This window comes from Neomonachus schauinslandi, chromosome 10 (genome assembly GCF_002201575.2).
Source record: "Neomonachus schauinslandi chromosome 10, ASM220157v2, whole genome shotgun sequence".
NCBI lineage: Eukaryota > Metazoa > Chordata > Mammalia > Carnivora > Phocidae > Neomonachus > Neomonachus schauinslandi.
The window spans coordinates 26,116,141-26,130,585 of record NC_058412.1 but is presented as its reverse complement, the minus strand read 5'-3'; the positions used below and the strand labels follow the sequence as shown (position 1 = coordinate 26,130,585).

General features: G+C 38.5%; 1 protein-coding gene across 1 annotated transcript in view; it reads right to left on the bottom strand.

Moving 5' to 3' along the window:
* Nucleotides 1-14,445, bottom strand: part of TTC27 (tetratricopeptide repeat domain 27) — a 169,590-nt gene that overhangs the window by 64,572 nt on the left and 90,573 nt on the right. The window contains exons 11-12 of the mRNA XM_021697434.1: nt 6,918-7,013; nt 2,537-2,659 (exon numbers count right to left, since the gene is read on the bottom strand). Coding sequence (XP_021553109.1) covers nt 2,537-2,659; nt 6,918-7,013 — 219 coding nt within the window. The remainder of the gene's footprint in view (nt 1-2,536; nt 2,660-6,917; nt 7,014-14,445) is intronic.

Genomic DNA, 14,445 nt, shown 5'->3' with positions numbered 1-14,445 from the left:
CTGCTTTAGTGTCAGGCCTACAGACACTAAAAAAATATTTAAGTCCTCAAAGAAACATAATACTCTATTTCATCAAATTTGGGACACTATCAATCATAAGACTAACTCTTAACTAATAAAGAAAAAATGCTTTCAATTAAATGATGACATAATGCCTTGAATGAATCACATCAGCCTCTCGTTGCTTTGATATTTTTAAAATCTATTCAGAAAAATATGGCAATTTTTCCTGCCTTCAATACATTGCTTGCCATTTTAAATGGCAATCTTTTTTTTAAATATATACATCTCTCTACAAAACACAGCTTCATCTACTTAGGGGTGCCCTCCTTTCTTGGCTCCCATAAAGCACTTAGTTGTTATTTCTGAAGAAAAGTAAATGAAATTGTGATGATTTCTCTAAAGGCAAATGTTTACTTTCACAAATACCAAATTTACATCTCTCTACTTTGTTTCAGTCTTTTCTGTGCGTGCAATGACTTTTTTGTTTCAATGCCAAATCATAACAAAATCTTTCTTGAAGATATTCTAAATGGCAATTAAATCCACCATATGTTGCAGTGACACCAGGTACAGAACTCTATTGAAACGATGACGCTAAATGTAACTGTGACTAAGTGTGGAGAGGCACAGGCAATGACAACCTACCCAGACGGCCACCGGACAGCCAGCAACTGGAAGATACCATCAAGTGTCAGACACATTCCAAATGCAGAGTGAAAAAAGGTGTCTCAGAATCACAACTCGTGCAGCTCTGTGAGGAGAGGACATTGTACCTACTCGACAGACGTTATGCCATGAAAACCTGTACAGAGGCAGATTAAGTGCCTGTAGATGAGGAAAATGAGTCATGGGGAGAGGCAGCGGGCCCACGTAACTTGCCCAGTACCACGAAGCTAGCACGTGGCAAGGCTAGCAGCTGAACTCGTACAGCCTGGGCCGAGAGGCTCTGCTTTGAAGCACTGGGCCATGTGGCCTCTCAAGCTAATAATCAATAACCGGCTTTGTGACCTGAGGCAAATCACTAGAGACTCCTTTCCTTATTTTGAAACGGAGGGAACTGGAACAGATGATGATGGAGTTCTTTCCCGGGATGAAAATATTAAAATTCTATAATCTTCTACAGCAAAATTTTATTCCCATGCTGGTTTCTCCTTGCGCTAATACAATGCAAACCTTCACCGCCGTTAGTGATGAGTGAAAGGAATCTAACTTTTACTACTGGTCTAAAATAAGACATACTTAGGAAGGTATTTAAGAAACAGACACACATGGGGGCGCCTGGGTGGCTCAGTCATTAAGCGTCTGCCTTCGGCTCAGGTCATGGTCCCAGGGTCCTGGGATCGAGCCCCGCGTCGGGCTCCCTGCTCAGCGGGAAGCCTGCTTCTTCCTCTCCCGCTCCCCCTGCTTGTGTTCCCTCTCTCACTGTGTCTCTCTCTGTCAAATAAATAAATAAAATCTTTAAAAAAAAAAAAGAAACAAACAAACACACATGGGGGCGCCTGGGTGGCTCAGTCGTTAAGCTTCTGCCTTCCGCTCAGATCATGGTCCCAGGGTCCTGGGATCGGGCCCCGCGTCGGGCTCCCTGCTCTGCGGGAAGCCTGCTTCTCCCTCCCCCACTCCCCCTGCTTGTGTTCCCTCTCTCACTGTGTCTCTCTCTGTCAAATAAATAAATAAAATCTTCAAAAAATAAAAAAAATAAATAAACAGACACACATGTATTTGTACCACTATTTCTTTTTTTTTTTTTTTTAGGGTGATGGCAAAAAGTTGACTTAGAAATAAACGAGCCAGTGCGTGGGTTCTACTCTGTGTACTATACTTATGATAGAATTTAGTCATTTCAAAATTTAATCCAAAATTAACATATGACTTCAAGGTGTCAGTTTCAACAGATGCTCACAATGCAGAACTGCTTATTCTTTAAAAATTCTGTTCATTTATGAGGGGGAAAAAAACAACAAATTAATAACAGATATAAATACTGCAACATCGTTCCTCTTGAGCCAATTTAAAGGTGGGATTAAGTGTATCACACACTTGACAACTCCTCTGCCCGAAGGAGGGTGGGGGGGGGCCACACCCTTTAGGTTTCCTTCTATAGGCCCAGCCAGCTGCGCTCCCACCCAGGTAACCTCCCTTCGGCCCCACAAACTCTGATCATCAGGCAACCCACTGAGGCTTAAAATAATTCCTAATATTTCACTTTGAAGTTGTCCTCAGGAGGAGAGTTAGCAAAGGAAAGAGATCAAAATACAGAGTCTTTAACACTTCCATTATTCATTCCTAAACATCATATATCATATCAGTTTTGGCCTGCTTTTCTCTTTTACATATACACATACACGTATACACAGTAAATTATTTGCCCCAACAAAAATCAGAGAAAACATTAAAAAGATTTCTGGTGGAAAAAGTGAAAAAGAGAACATAAATGAACTACTAGCAAAAGTGGGCTTAGAAAAACAAAGCAAGCGAGAAAGATGCCCCAAAACAGAAGGCTCTCATCAGTACTCGGAATATTCCTATTACATACCTTCCCATGCTGCCCAGCTCTCTCGTAACAAATGACAACATCTTCCCACATTTCTAGCTTCTCAAATATCTGAAGGGCTGAACTCGTGCATCCCAGCTCAAAGAGAAAACGTGCAAGTTGGCGCTAAAAGAGTCAAGTTAAAATAATGAACATTTCTTTATGTAAAGAGATTCCTGTTTCACTTGTGGGTGCGCTAACCTGCCATTTTAAGGGTCTGCTTACTGTAATAAATACATCATTTCTACAGTTTGACCTCAATTAATTAGAAATTTGCAATGATTCAATACTTACCTTTACTTTAGCAAGTTTCTTTATAGATGGCAAGGAATTAAAAAACTGTAATATAGGAACTTTTCAAAACACTCAATATATCAATTTTTTCCTAAGAACCCAGAAGAACTTAAAAGCAAAATCAGCATTTCTTTCTTACCTAGAGATTCTGTGACCATCTCTGATTTGTAAAGCTGAGACCCAATAAATCAACTTGAAAAACTCTAGTTAGAATGCCTGGTATCAAAAAGAAAAGTGTTGGCGGGGATGTGGAGAAAAGGGAACCCTTGTGCACTGTCGGCGCCAATGTCAACTGGTGCAGCCACCACGGAAAACAGTCTGAAGGCTCCTCAAAAAATTAAAAATAGAACTACTAAGCGATCCAGCTTTCCCACTTCTGGGCATTTATTCAAAGAAATGAAAATATTCACTTGAAAAAATATCTCTACCCCCGTGTTCATTATAGCATTATTTACAATAACTGAGACACGGAAGCAGCCTAAGTGTCCATCAAGGGATGAATGGATAAAGAAATTGTAGTGTGTGTGTACACCCAACACACACACACACACACACACTGGAATCTTATTCAGCCATAAAAAAGAATGAAAGCTTAGCATGTGTGACAACACAGACGAGGTCGACCTGGTGGGCATTATGCTAAGTGAAATAAATCAGACAGAGAAAAACAAATACAGTACAATCTGACTCACATGAGAAATCTGAAAAAGTCAGATTCATAGAAACAGAACAGACTGGTGGCTGCCAGAGGTTGAGGGGTGGTGGTGAGAGAAATGGATGAAGGTGGTCAAAAAATACAAACTTCCAGTTCTAAGTAAGTTCTGAGGATATAACGTACAGCATGCTGGCTACAGTTAATAATACTGTATTATATATTTGAAAGATGCTAAGAAAATAGATCTTAAATTTCTCATCACAAGAAAAAAATCTGTAATTATGTGAGGAGATAGATATTAACTAAACTCACTGTGGTGACCATTTTATAATATATAGCTATATTAAATCATTATGTTATACACATAAAACTAATACAATGTTATGTGTCAGTTATACCTCAAACTGGGAAAAAATGAAATTGAACTCAAACAAATAATAAAAATTCTAAGCAGTTGACATAAATGACAGAAATCTATACATTAGCACTTGTGTACTTTATTCATGAAAGCATCTCTGGGTCTTTCTAACTCAGATCTACTTAGATTTATTTAGGTTCTAAAAGACTTAACTACTTTATTTCCCAGCCTTGGCAGATAAAAAAGGAGGCAAATTGTGGTAAGGTTATTCAAAGTTAAACATATCAAAAAGTAAATATATTGTGGTTTATAAGTGGTCCATCCTGCAGGAATAGAAAAAAATACTAGAAAGTTTTAAAAAGTGAGGTTCAGGGCGCTTGGCTGGTTCAGTCAGTAGAGCATGTGACTCTTGATCTCAGGGCCATGAGTTCAAGCCCCACAATGGGTGAAGAATTTACTTTAAAAAAAAAAAGTAGGTGAAGTTCTTATATAATGCATGGTTTCCTATTAGTGGAGAACTGTGTTGTTTTAAATACAATTTTACTGCTCTTTCAAAATTCAATACATATTTAAGAGTTAAGAAGTCAATGGATATGAAAAATCTACATTGACAGAATTAGAAAGTAAAATGAGATATACCTGAAAGTTATAAGCTAATATATTTTAAAAAAATAAATACAGGGAATGATCTAATTCTTCTGTATGCCATGAATCTGGGGAAATTTGGCTATTCTAAGATATTTGGACATTTTAAAAAACTGAACATAGCATATGGGAGCTGAAATAAATCTTAGTGCTCACACGGTAAACAGTTTATTTTTATTTATTTATTTTTTTAAGATTTTTTTATTTATTTGACAGAGACAGAGATAGCGAGAGCAGGAACACAAGCAGGGGGAGCAGGAGAGGGAGAAGCAGGCTTCCCGCTGAGCAGGGAGCCCAACGTGGGGCTCGATCCCAGGACCCTGGGATCATGACCCGAGCCAAAGGCAGAAGCTTAACGACTGAGCCACCCAGGCGCCCCACACGGTAAGCAGCTTAATCTTTTCATTTAATAGATATGGCATCTAAGATGGTAGGGCTAGCTAGAAGCGAAAGACTGATTCTCTTTTTACAATAAACTACACTACTACTTTTTGATCTTTAAAAATAATACATAAAGATATGGTCATTCCCTATAATGAAAGAAAAAAATGATTTAAACTGTTAAAGAGGATGTTTATCTAACCGCCTAAAGATCCTAAAATCCACAGCTTCCTAAACAGATAAAATAAACATTTTGCCTAAATTCTATTTGAATAGTATTTAATTTTCCTAATGCTTCTGTTCAGAAATAGACTGAAAGCTACACCCTCAACATACATGTTTTGTCATAATAATAGCTCAGAATCTGAGACGTTTATCCACCACAAACCACACAGGACAAGGCACTTAATTTCATAGATCAGGGTCAAAAACATATCAAAAAGTTCCAGCTATTAACACCTTCTTGATAAAGAAGGTACTCCTTTTGAGATAATATAATAAAGCTTTTTATTTGCCTGTTATATTGAGACTCCTTCAATAAAGTGAATTCCAATGTGTAATAAATCCCCTACTTTACTCTGTGCTTAAGAATATGACATACTCGAAGAGGGCGCCTGGGTGGCTCAGTCGTTAGGCGGCTGCCTTCGGCTCAGGTCATGATCCCGGAGTCCTGGGATCGAGTCCCACATCGGGCTCCCTGCTCAGCGGGAAGCCTGCTTCTCCCTCTCCCACTCCCCCTGCTTGTGTTCCTGCTCTCGCTGTCTCTGTTAAATAAATAAATACAATCTTTAAAAAAAAAAAAGAATATGACATACTCGAAGAAATCTAACCATGGGGATTCAGAGTCATTGAATGGTGGGCTGGCATTTATAATTCTAAATCACTACCTATGTGCATAATCCAAAGAGAAAGGACAGGAAGCTGGCTGAAATGACAATAGTTATGAAATCATCTAGAAATTTCTGCCTGTCACCATTTCACTCTACTTAACTTCTCAGTGCCACAGCTTCCTCATCTATAAAATGGGGATATTTCACAGAATTGTTGCAATAAAATAATGTGTGCAAAATGCAGAACAAAATGCATGCGTCATAATAAGTATGCAGTAAAAGCTGGTTGTTATTAGCTGGCATAATTACAACCCAATGAAGAGATAAGGAAAGGAGGGAAACTAGACTAAAAATTGGGAAACCAGAGACCTACTTCATGACAGCTGTGTGATCAACATCGGTAAAGTGTAGTTAATTGCCCTGGGCTCAGTTTTCTTCTCTGTAATATTAAGAAACTGGACCAGGTGTCTAAGTTGCCTTCAGTGCTAAAAATTTTACAAAATAGGGGAACCACACCCATAACACAGGGGCTTGAATCTCTATCCCAAAATGGAGCTTTAGGAGCTACACTAGGTATTCTTATATCTCAGAAAAAGAAAAGTAGTCAAGGGTATCTCACCATATAGAGCAAGAAACAACTGCTTTAAGTTGTTCTTGTAAACAACTTGGTTAAAAGGCTCATTCTCGAGCAGAAGGTCCTAATGGGCTTTTAAATATAAAGTTATTTTGAAAATGAAAGCTTCTGTGGTTCTCCCATTACTTAATTTCAAGGATTCTATTCAATCTTGCTTTAAATTCTTTTAAAAATGTTTTATTTTTATTTATTTATTTTTTTAAGATTTTATTTATTTATTTGACAGAGAATGAGAGAGAGAGCACATGAGAGTGGGGAGGGTCAGAGGGAGAAGCAGGCTCCCTGCCGAGCAGGGAGCCCGATGCGGGACTCAATCCAGGGACTCCAGGATCATGACCTGAGCCGAAGGCAGTCGCTTAACCAACTGAGCCACCCAGGCGCCCTTAAAAATGTTTTAAAAGTTTAGGATCACTTTAACCAAAAGAGCATTTTTAAGTAATTGGCAATTCCCAGCTAGATACTTTTATTCTTTTCACTGAAATATTTGAAAACTTCAACATAAACTGAAAAATCATCCTTTTCTAGTGTATTTATCTTTCAAAAGCAAAGTATTTTCCATACCCAATGACAAAGAGCAACAAAAATACCTGAATGGCCCAGTGAGGGGGTACTTGACAGCAATAGAAAATCTTCAGACGTTCCAATACAGATGTAGTCTTATCTTCAAATTGGTCTGCAAGAGCCTTAAGAGGATATATCATAATCAGAATCTATATGTGTAATAACTTTAAAAAAAAAAGATTTTATTTATTTATTTGACAGAGAGAGAGAGCACAAGCAGGGGGAGCGGCAGGCACAGGGAGAAGCAGGCTCCCCGCCAGGCAGGGAGCCCAACGTGGGGCTTGATCCCAGGACCCTGGGATCAAGATCTGAGCCGAAGGCAGATGCTTAACCAACTGAGCCACCCAGGCGCCCCTGTAATAACTTTTTAATATAAATAAGATTCTTACTGTAAAAGTTATACAAATGGACATATAAACAATAAAGAACACAAGTCACTTTTTCTTTTAAAGATTTTTTATTTATTCATTTGAGAGAGAGAGAGAGCGCACAAACAGGGGAAGGGTCAGAGGGAAAGGGAGAAACAGACTCCCCACTGAGCAGGGCACCCGATGCATGGCTCGATCCCAGGACCCCGGGATCATGACCTGAGCTGAAGGCAGATGCTTAACCCGACTGAGCTACCCAAGTGCCCCCACAAGTCACTTTGATGAGGTGATGAAATGTGTGAATTTTTTCTTGAATTTCTTCAAACATTTAAAAAACTTTCAAATTTTTTGGGTGTTGAGTTTGAGAAGTTCTTTATAGATCTTGGATACCAGCCCTTTATCTGCAGTGTCATTTGCAAATATCTTCTCCCATTCTGTGGGTTGCCCCTTTGTTTTGTTGACTGTTTCCTTTGCTGTGCAGAAGCTTTTTATCTTGATGAAGTCCCAAAAGTTCATTTTTGCTTTTGTTTCACTAGCTTTTGGAGATGTATCTTGAAAGAAGTTGCTGTGGCCGATGTCAGAGGTTACTGCTATTTTCTCCTCTAGGATTTTGATGGATTCCTGTCTCACATTGAGGTCTTTCATCCATTTTGAGTTTATCTTTGTGTATGGTGTTAGAGAATAGTTGAGTTTCATTCTTCTGCATGTGGCTGTCCAATTTCCCCAGCACCATTTATTGAAGAGGCTTTTTTCCATTGCATGTTTTTTCCTGCTTTGTCGAAGATTATTTGACCATAGAGTTGAGGGTCCATATCTGGGTTCTCTATTCTATTCCATTGGTCTATATGTCTGTTTTGTGCCAGTACCATGCTGTCTTGGTGATCACAGCTTTGTAATATAGCTTGAAATCGGGCAACGTGATGCCCGCAGCTTTGTTTTTCTTTTTCAACATTTCCTTAGCAATTCGGGGTCTTTTGTGATTCCATAAAGAACTTCTCAAACTCAACACCCAAAAAACAAATAATCAAGTCAAAAAATGGGCAGAAGACACTTCTCTGAAGAAGACATAAAAATGGCTAACAGACACATGAAAAAATGTTCATCATCATTAGCCATCAGGGAAATTCAAATCAAAACCACACTGAGATACCACCTTACACCAGTCAGAATGGCAAAAATGGACAGGCAAAGAAACAACAAATGTTGGAGAGGTTGTGGAGAAAGGCGAACCCTCTTACACTGTTGGTGGGAATGCAAGTTGGTACAGCCACTTTGGAAAACAGTGTGGAGGTTCCTCAAAAATTTAAAAATAGAGCTACCCTATGACCCAGCAATTGCACTCCTGGGTATTTACCCCAAAGACACAGATGGAGTGAAAAGAAGGGCCATATGCACCCCAATGTTCATAGCGGCAATGTCCATAATAGCCAAACTGTGGAAAGAGCTAAGATGCCCTTCAACAGATGAATGGATAAAGAAGATGTGGTCCATATATACAATGGAATATTACTCAGCCATCAGAAAGGATGAATACCCAACTTATACATCAGCATGGATGGGACTGGAGGAGATTACGCTAAGTGAAATAAGTCAAGCAGAGAAAGTCAATTATCATATGGTTTCACTTATTCATGGAACATAAGGAATAGCATGGAGGACATTAGGAGAAGGAAGGGAAAAATGAAGGGGGGGAATCGGAGGGAGAGATGAACCATGAGAGACTACGGACTCTGAGAAACAAACAGGGTTTTGGGGGGGGGAGGGGGGATTGGTTAGCCCCGTGACAGGTATTAAGGAGGGCACGTACTGCTTGGAGCACTGGGTGTTATACGAAAACAATGGATCGTGGATCACCACATCAAAAACTAATGATGTATTGTATGGTGACATAACATAATAAGATTTTTTTAAAAACCAACTTTAAATTTAATCAACATTAACATAAACATGTACATTAAAAACTTATCCAGAAAATAGTTTTTAAAACTAAGATTTCCTATAATGATTCATTTAAAGAACTAGCCTTAATTAACCAGTCTTTTTATTTTTTCTAAGAAAAACTGTTCTTTAGCCTACCTATTTCACAACCATAATTCACTTTGACAATGGCACTTGCGAATATAAATCAGAGAAAAATTATATGAAGAACTTCATTTAGGACTATCTTCTCGGGAATAAAGTGAAAGCAAAAGGTGGGTCTGTTTGGTCACAGAGAGCAATTTTTCTTCCTCTTCAGCAACATTCATTCATGCAAGACCATCCCTGAGATACAGCAGACAGCTACCAGCCGCATGCATGGAAGGAGCCCTCCGCTGTACCGAAACACCGACACTGAATAACTGAACTCCTGAAGCTACACCAAGAAGCAGACTCTGAGCAAAGGTACAAAGGCCAACTGCAAAGTCAAAGGCTGCCACTATCCAGCAGTCAAATGATCAGTCATCGGAAGAGCTCATCTATTCAGCCTCAAAGTGAATGCGGCCACACTCTGGAGTTCCTAAGCAAATGCATGTACAACGGCCCCATTAACACGATCATCTTCACCTGCCTCTTACTATGTCATTCAATTTATCATAAGTATATATGTTTAGTCTGACATATACTTAGACCTTCTCTCAACTATGAATTACCATGACCTTTTCTGCATAATGCAGTACTCAAATTTTCTTTCTTTTTTTTATCAGTTAACTAGTTTTCACAAGCCTATCTTATGAGGATTTCATGGTAACGAGGGGTCAATGTTAATTTTCTGATGTCAGTGCACATAGTGTGATCATGTGGGAGAAGGTCCTTGTATCTGAGGATGAGGAAGTACCATGTTGGCAACTTACTTTCCAATACTTTCGGATACCAAAAAACAGTTGCACTGTACTTAGAACTTTTCTGTAAGTTTGATATTGTTTCAAATTTTTATGAAATGAATTTGTAAAATTGAAAACCTCAAAAAAAAGTAAGAGATAGCAAGTCTAATTTCCTCAGAAAAGAAAACAATGAGAGTCTAACATATCCCAGCACAAACCCAAGACAAGATCAGTTTCTAAGCAGGGAAACTGATCCTACCTAAATTGGAGGTTTTCTATATTTTACTAGGTGGGAGATACATTTGTTAGCCTAAGAATATCCTGTATAATGAGAAAATACTCATTACATCACTTCTTCGACAATTCAAGATGTTATTCAATCAAGTCCGTCAGAACAAACTGAGACAGAACCAGACACTTTAACCATCTTGGTCAAAATATTTTTAAAGCTTTCTGGCCTTACTTCAGAGAAACTTAATAGCAAAAAGGTTGCATGCTTCTGCCCAAATCTGTTTAGTTGTAGGAGGGAGAGAAGAAAAACTTCTGTCTGAATACATATGGTTACAATACATAAATAAAAGGTTCACTGCATTAATTCATCAAAAGGGGGCAAATTTTTCCTTTTATCTATTTTTTTCTTAGAAAGAAAAAATAACCAATGCTTATTTAATAATAATAATACAAGCCCAAATCAACATCATAACACCTACTTTTATGAAGTCCTAAGTACATGAAAAACACTTCATTTTCAAATAAAACTCATGTTGCTTGCTGTAGGTACTGCCTCTAGCTAAAATATATCCAATGCTCAGTAAAAACTTCCTAATATATTAATGACCAGATGATCTCAGAGTATCTAAGCATCTCTGTTATTCTCAGATACTCCCCAAAATCACAAAGAACGCAGGAGAGAGATCAGAAAACCAGCAGTTGTCCGAGCTGGATACCATGAATAAGCCCCTGCACGAGTAGTCATGCTTCATAAGAACGTGATTAGGCCATAAGTATGTAATGATTATGACAGAATTCTCACCTATTTTTACTCCTCCACAAAATATACTTCTTCCTACTTTAATCATGACAGCCACCTAAATAAGATCTACCTATCCATAAAATTAAGAACATTAAATTAATATACAAAAGAAAAGGATGATGGGGCGCTGTTGTTTGCCTATATCGTCTACTGAATTCAAAGTACTCTTTTCTATTTGCTAATTCACTACAAAGACACGGACATCTTTAAAGCACATCTCTAGATTTCTCAGAGCAGGATTTCTTTTAGCAACTCATTCTGAAATAATCCCATTATATCTAAACAAACTGGAGTCCTTTACAGGCATGGTAAATAATTTTACTATATACAAATAGACTCAAGTGTTTTATAGGAAAAACCGTGCTAGTAAGTACAAGTGACCTGGATTCTGTTCTAGGTTTATCTCCAACAACAAGTCGTTAAACCACAATGGTACTCATCTGTGAGAGGATCTTTGCGCTTCCAACGTTTGATGGGTATATGGCTTTATCAAAAGAGTATTTTGTTTCATTACCAGCATTTGAGGAGGTTTGTTGGTTAGTTATAGGCACCATCAACTGAACACAAGTTTCCTTAGAGGTAAACCAAAGGCCCAGATAGTTTGGAAGACAATAGTAGGACGTTTAGTACCAGGAGATAGAACTGAAGGAAAGTGGGGCCCCAGTTACTACTGTGTAGATCTATGTGCATGAACACGGACATGAACAGTGCACTCCGTGAGAAACTGGCCCTTTGCAAGCTTTCACATACTCCCAGAAATGTAGGTAAATGGTCTCTAATGCAGTGTCCTACCCTTGCACCATTTTCTCTTTCCAGTTTCTAAATTCATGATTTTCACACCTGAAAGTCATAGGCACCTGGTGATAAGTTAAAACTGGTAGGAGGTGGTGGTCTTTAAGGGACAATGGCAATGCCAAAAACTGAGAGAGAGAGAGAGACAAGCAAATATACCCTAAGTCAACCATTAAGAATTGGATCATTGAGAACGGAAAGCAAGACAGTATTCTCCAGGAGGGTGATGGAAGAGATGCAGATGAATGAGAAAGATGATGAGTAAGGAGTGAGGAATAGTTTAGGGCTCTGTCCAGAGGTGGAGAAGAGCCAAGTCACAGAAAATCCAGGTGGAACTGCTGGGACACACCAACCATGACTTCATGATGTATACACTGTAAAGATATGACACTGTTATCAAGTTTTAAGGCTCCCTTTTAATGTCATTTTCTTCCCAAATGCCACCTCAAAGCATTTATACTTTGAGTGGCCTTTGAGAAAATGTACTCATGCATACGGATTCCCTAACCTTGTGCAAAAACCACTCTCAAACCTTTCAGGAGGGGCGCCTGGGTGGCTCAGTCTTTAAGCGTCTGCCTTCGGCTCAAGTCATGATCCCAGGGTTTGGGATCGAGCCCCGCATCGGACTCCCCACTCTGCGGGAAGCCTGCTTCTCCCTCTCCCACTCCCCCTGCTGTGTTCCTGCTCTCGCTATCTCTCTCTCTGTCAAATAAATAAATAAAATCTTAAAAAAAAAAAAAAACTTTCAGGAGCCACAGTACCACAGGTCAGGAGATATTTCTAGGGAGTAGGGAATAAAAGAACAAGACCACAGAAAACAATGATGTGCCTGTCTTTTCACGACTGTTTTCAGTAGAGAAAGAACTTCCACAAAAAAAAACTAGGGAAGACCAAGCCTACATTTTAAAAATAGCACATGGAGAATGATTTAGTATAGAAGGACAATTCTGAACAAGGTCTGGTATGATTTAGACTTTATTTATGTGCTCGTATCTAAAAGTATGGCACACATATCTTCAAAAGAACAGAGCTAGTCCCTAAGGACAGACCCTTTCACTGAAGGCTATTCATTCTTGCTAGCGTGATATCAAAGTGTTTATCATCTTTCTGAAGAGCCAAGTAGAAATTAGCCGATAATCTAAAAGGTATGACGGATCATATGCCAAATCACCTTGCTTTGTTGTACAATCTGTGTGTGTGTGTGTGTGTGTGTGTGTAAAGGAGGGTTGGATTTATTATTAAAATATGTACTTAATCAAATATATCCAACAGTTGGGTTGAATACCTCCCTCTGACAGGAGTCTGCAGTCATTCAGCTATGATTTACAAATAGAATAGTCAAACTAACTGCAGCCTCAAGCCCCCAAGTCCAAGAAAATTTCCAGTAAGATCAAGGGGAATGAGAATTAGACCTATTACAAATAGTACGTATCGACAACACCATTAAACCTATTGTTAGACCAACTTTACCTCAGGTATAGGAAACTGCAGCTCAGAGAAATAAAAATGACTTGCCCAAAGTCATAAAGCTATGAAAAAAAGAGCCCGCCTGATTCCAAAGACCAAGTTGACAGCTTCATTAAAACCTTACCTTATAACTAAGCGGAAAATTATCAGAGCGGTGAAAACAAAAAGCACCTTCTCAGTGGAAAAATATTCAGAACTCCATAACTGGTTTTTCTCCCCCACCTACATCCCATAACACAGGAGTCAGGGCATGGCCTGGTCAAGAACTTCACTTACTGCTTCCTGTTCTAGACAGAGAAACGGCCTTAGTGGGTGGGCTGGTAGAAACTGGGTCTATTAATGGGGGCTGGGAGAACCTAGATGTCTTTTTTATGATTCCAGAGCAAATAGATGAACACAAAAAGACAATTCTCAAGAAAGCACAGATAGCCACCTGGGAGCACTCCCCTTAGTCATACCTTAGGTCAGCAGTTCTTAAACTATTTGGTTTCAGGATGCCTTTAAACTCTTAGAAATTATTAGGGACTCCAAAGAGCTTTTGTTTATGTGGGCTATAATCTATCAATACTTACCATATTAGAAATTAAAACTGAGAAATATTTAAATATTTATTAATCCATTTTAAAATAAAATAATAGATGCATTATATTAACATAAAAAAATTGACAATGTCTTACATTTTTGGACATCTCTTTAATGTCTCACATTTTAATAGACGACATCTGGATTCTCATACCTGCTTCTATAGTCAATCTGTGGCAATATGATATGTTGACTGACATCTAGGAAGAAAATTTGGCCTCATACAGCTATGTGGATGGAAAAGAAAAGAGTATATTTACAGCTTTTTCAGTTAATTGTAGGTATGATTCTTTGATACTACACCAAAATTTAACATGTGGTGGCTTCTTAGCATTACTTGCAATGTGGAATTTTAAATCCTATCAATGAACTTTTATTTGTTACAGTAAAATCCACTGGTAAAAAAACAAACAAACAAAATAAACCACTCACTGGTCTACCTTGAACTCTGAATGGATCTTTTACAGATGCTTGATTTTTTAACATCCTGTATTAGTCGTTTGGAAAATGC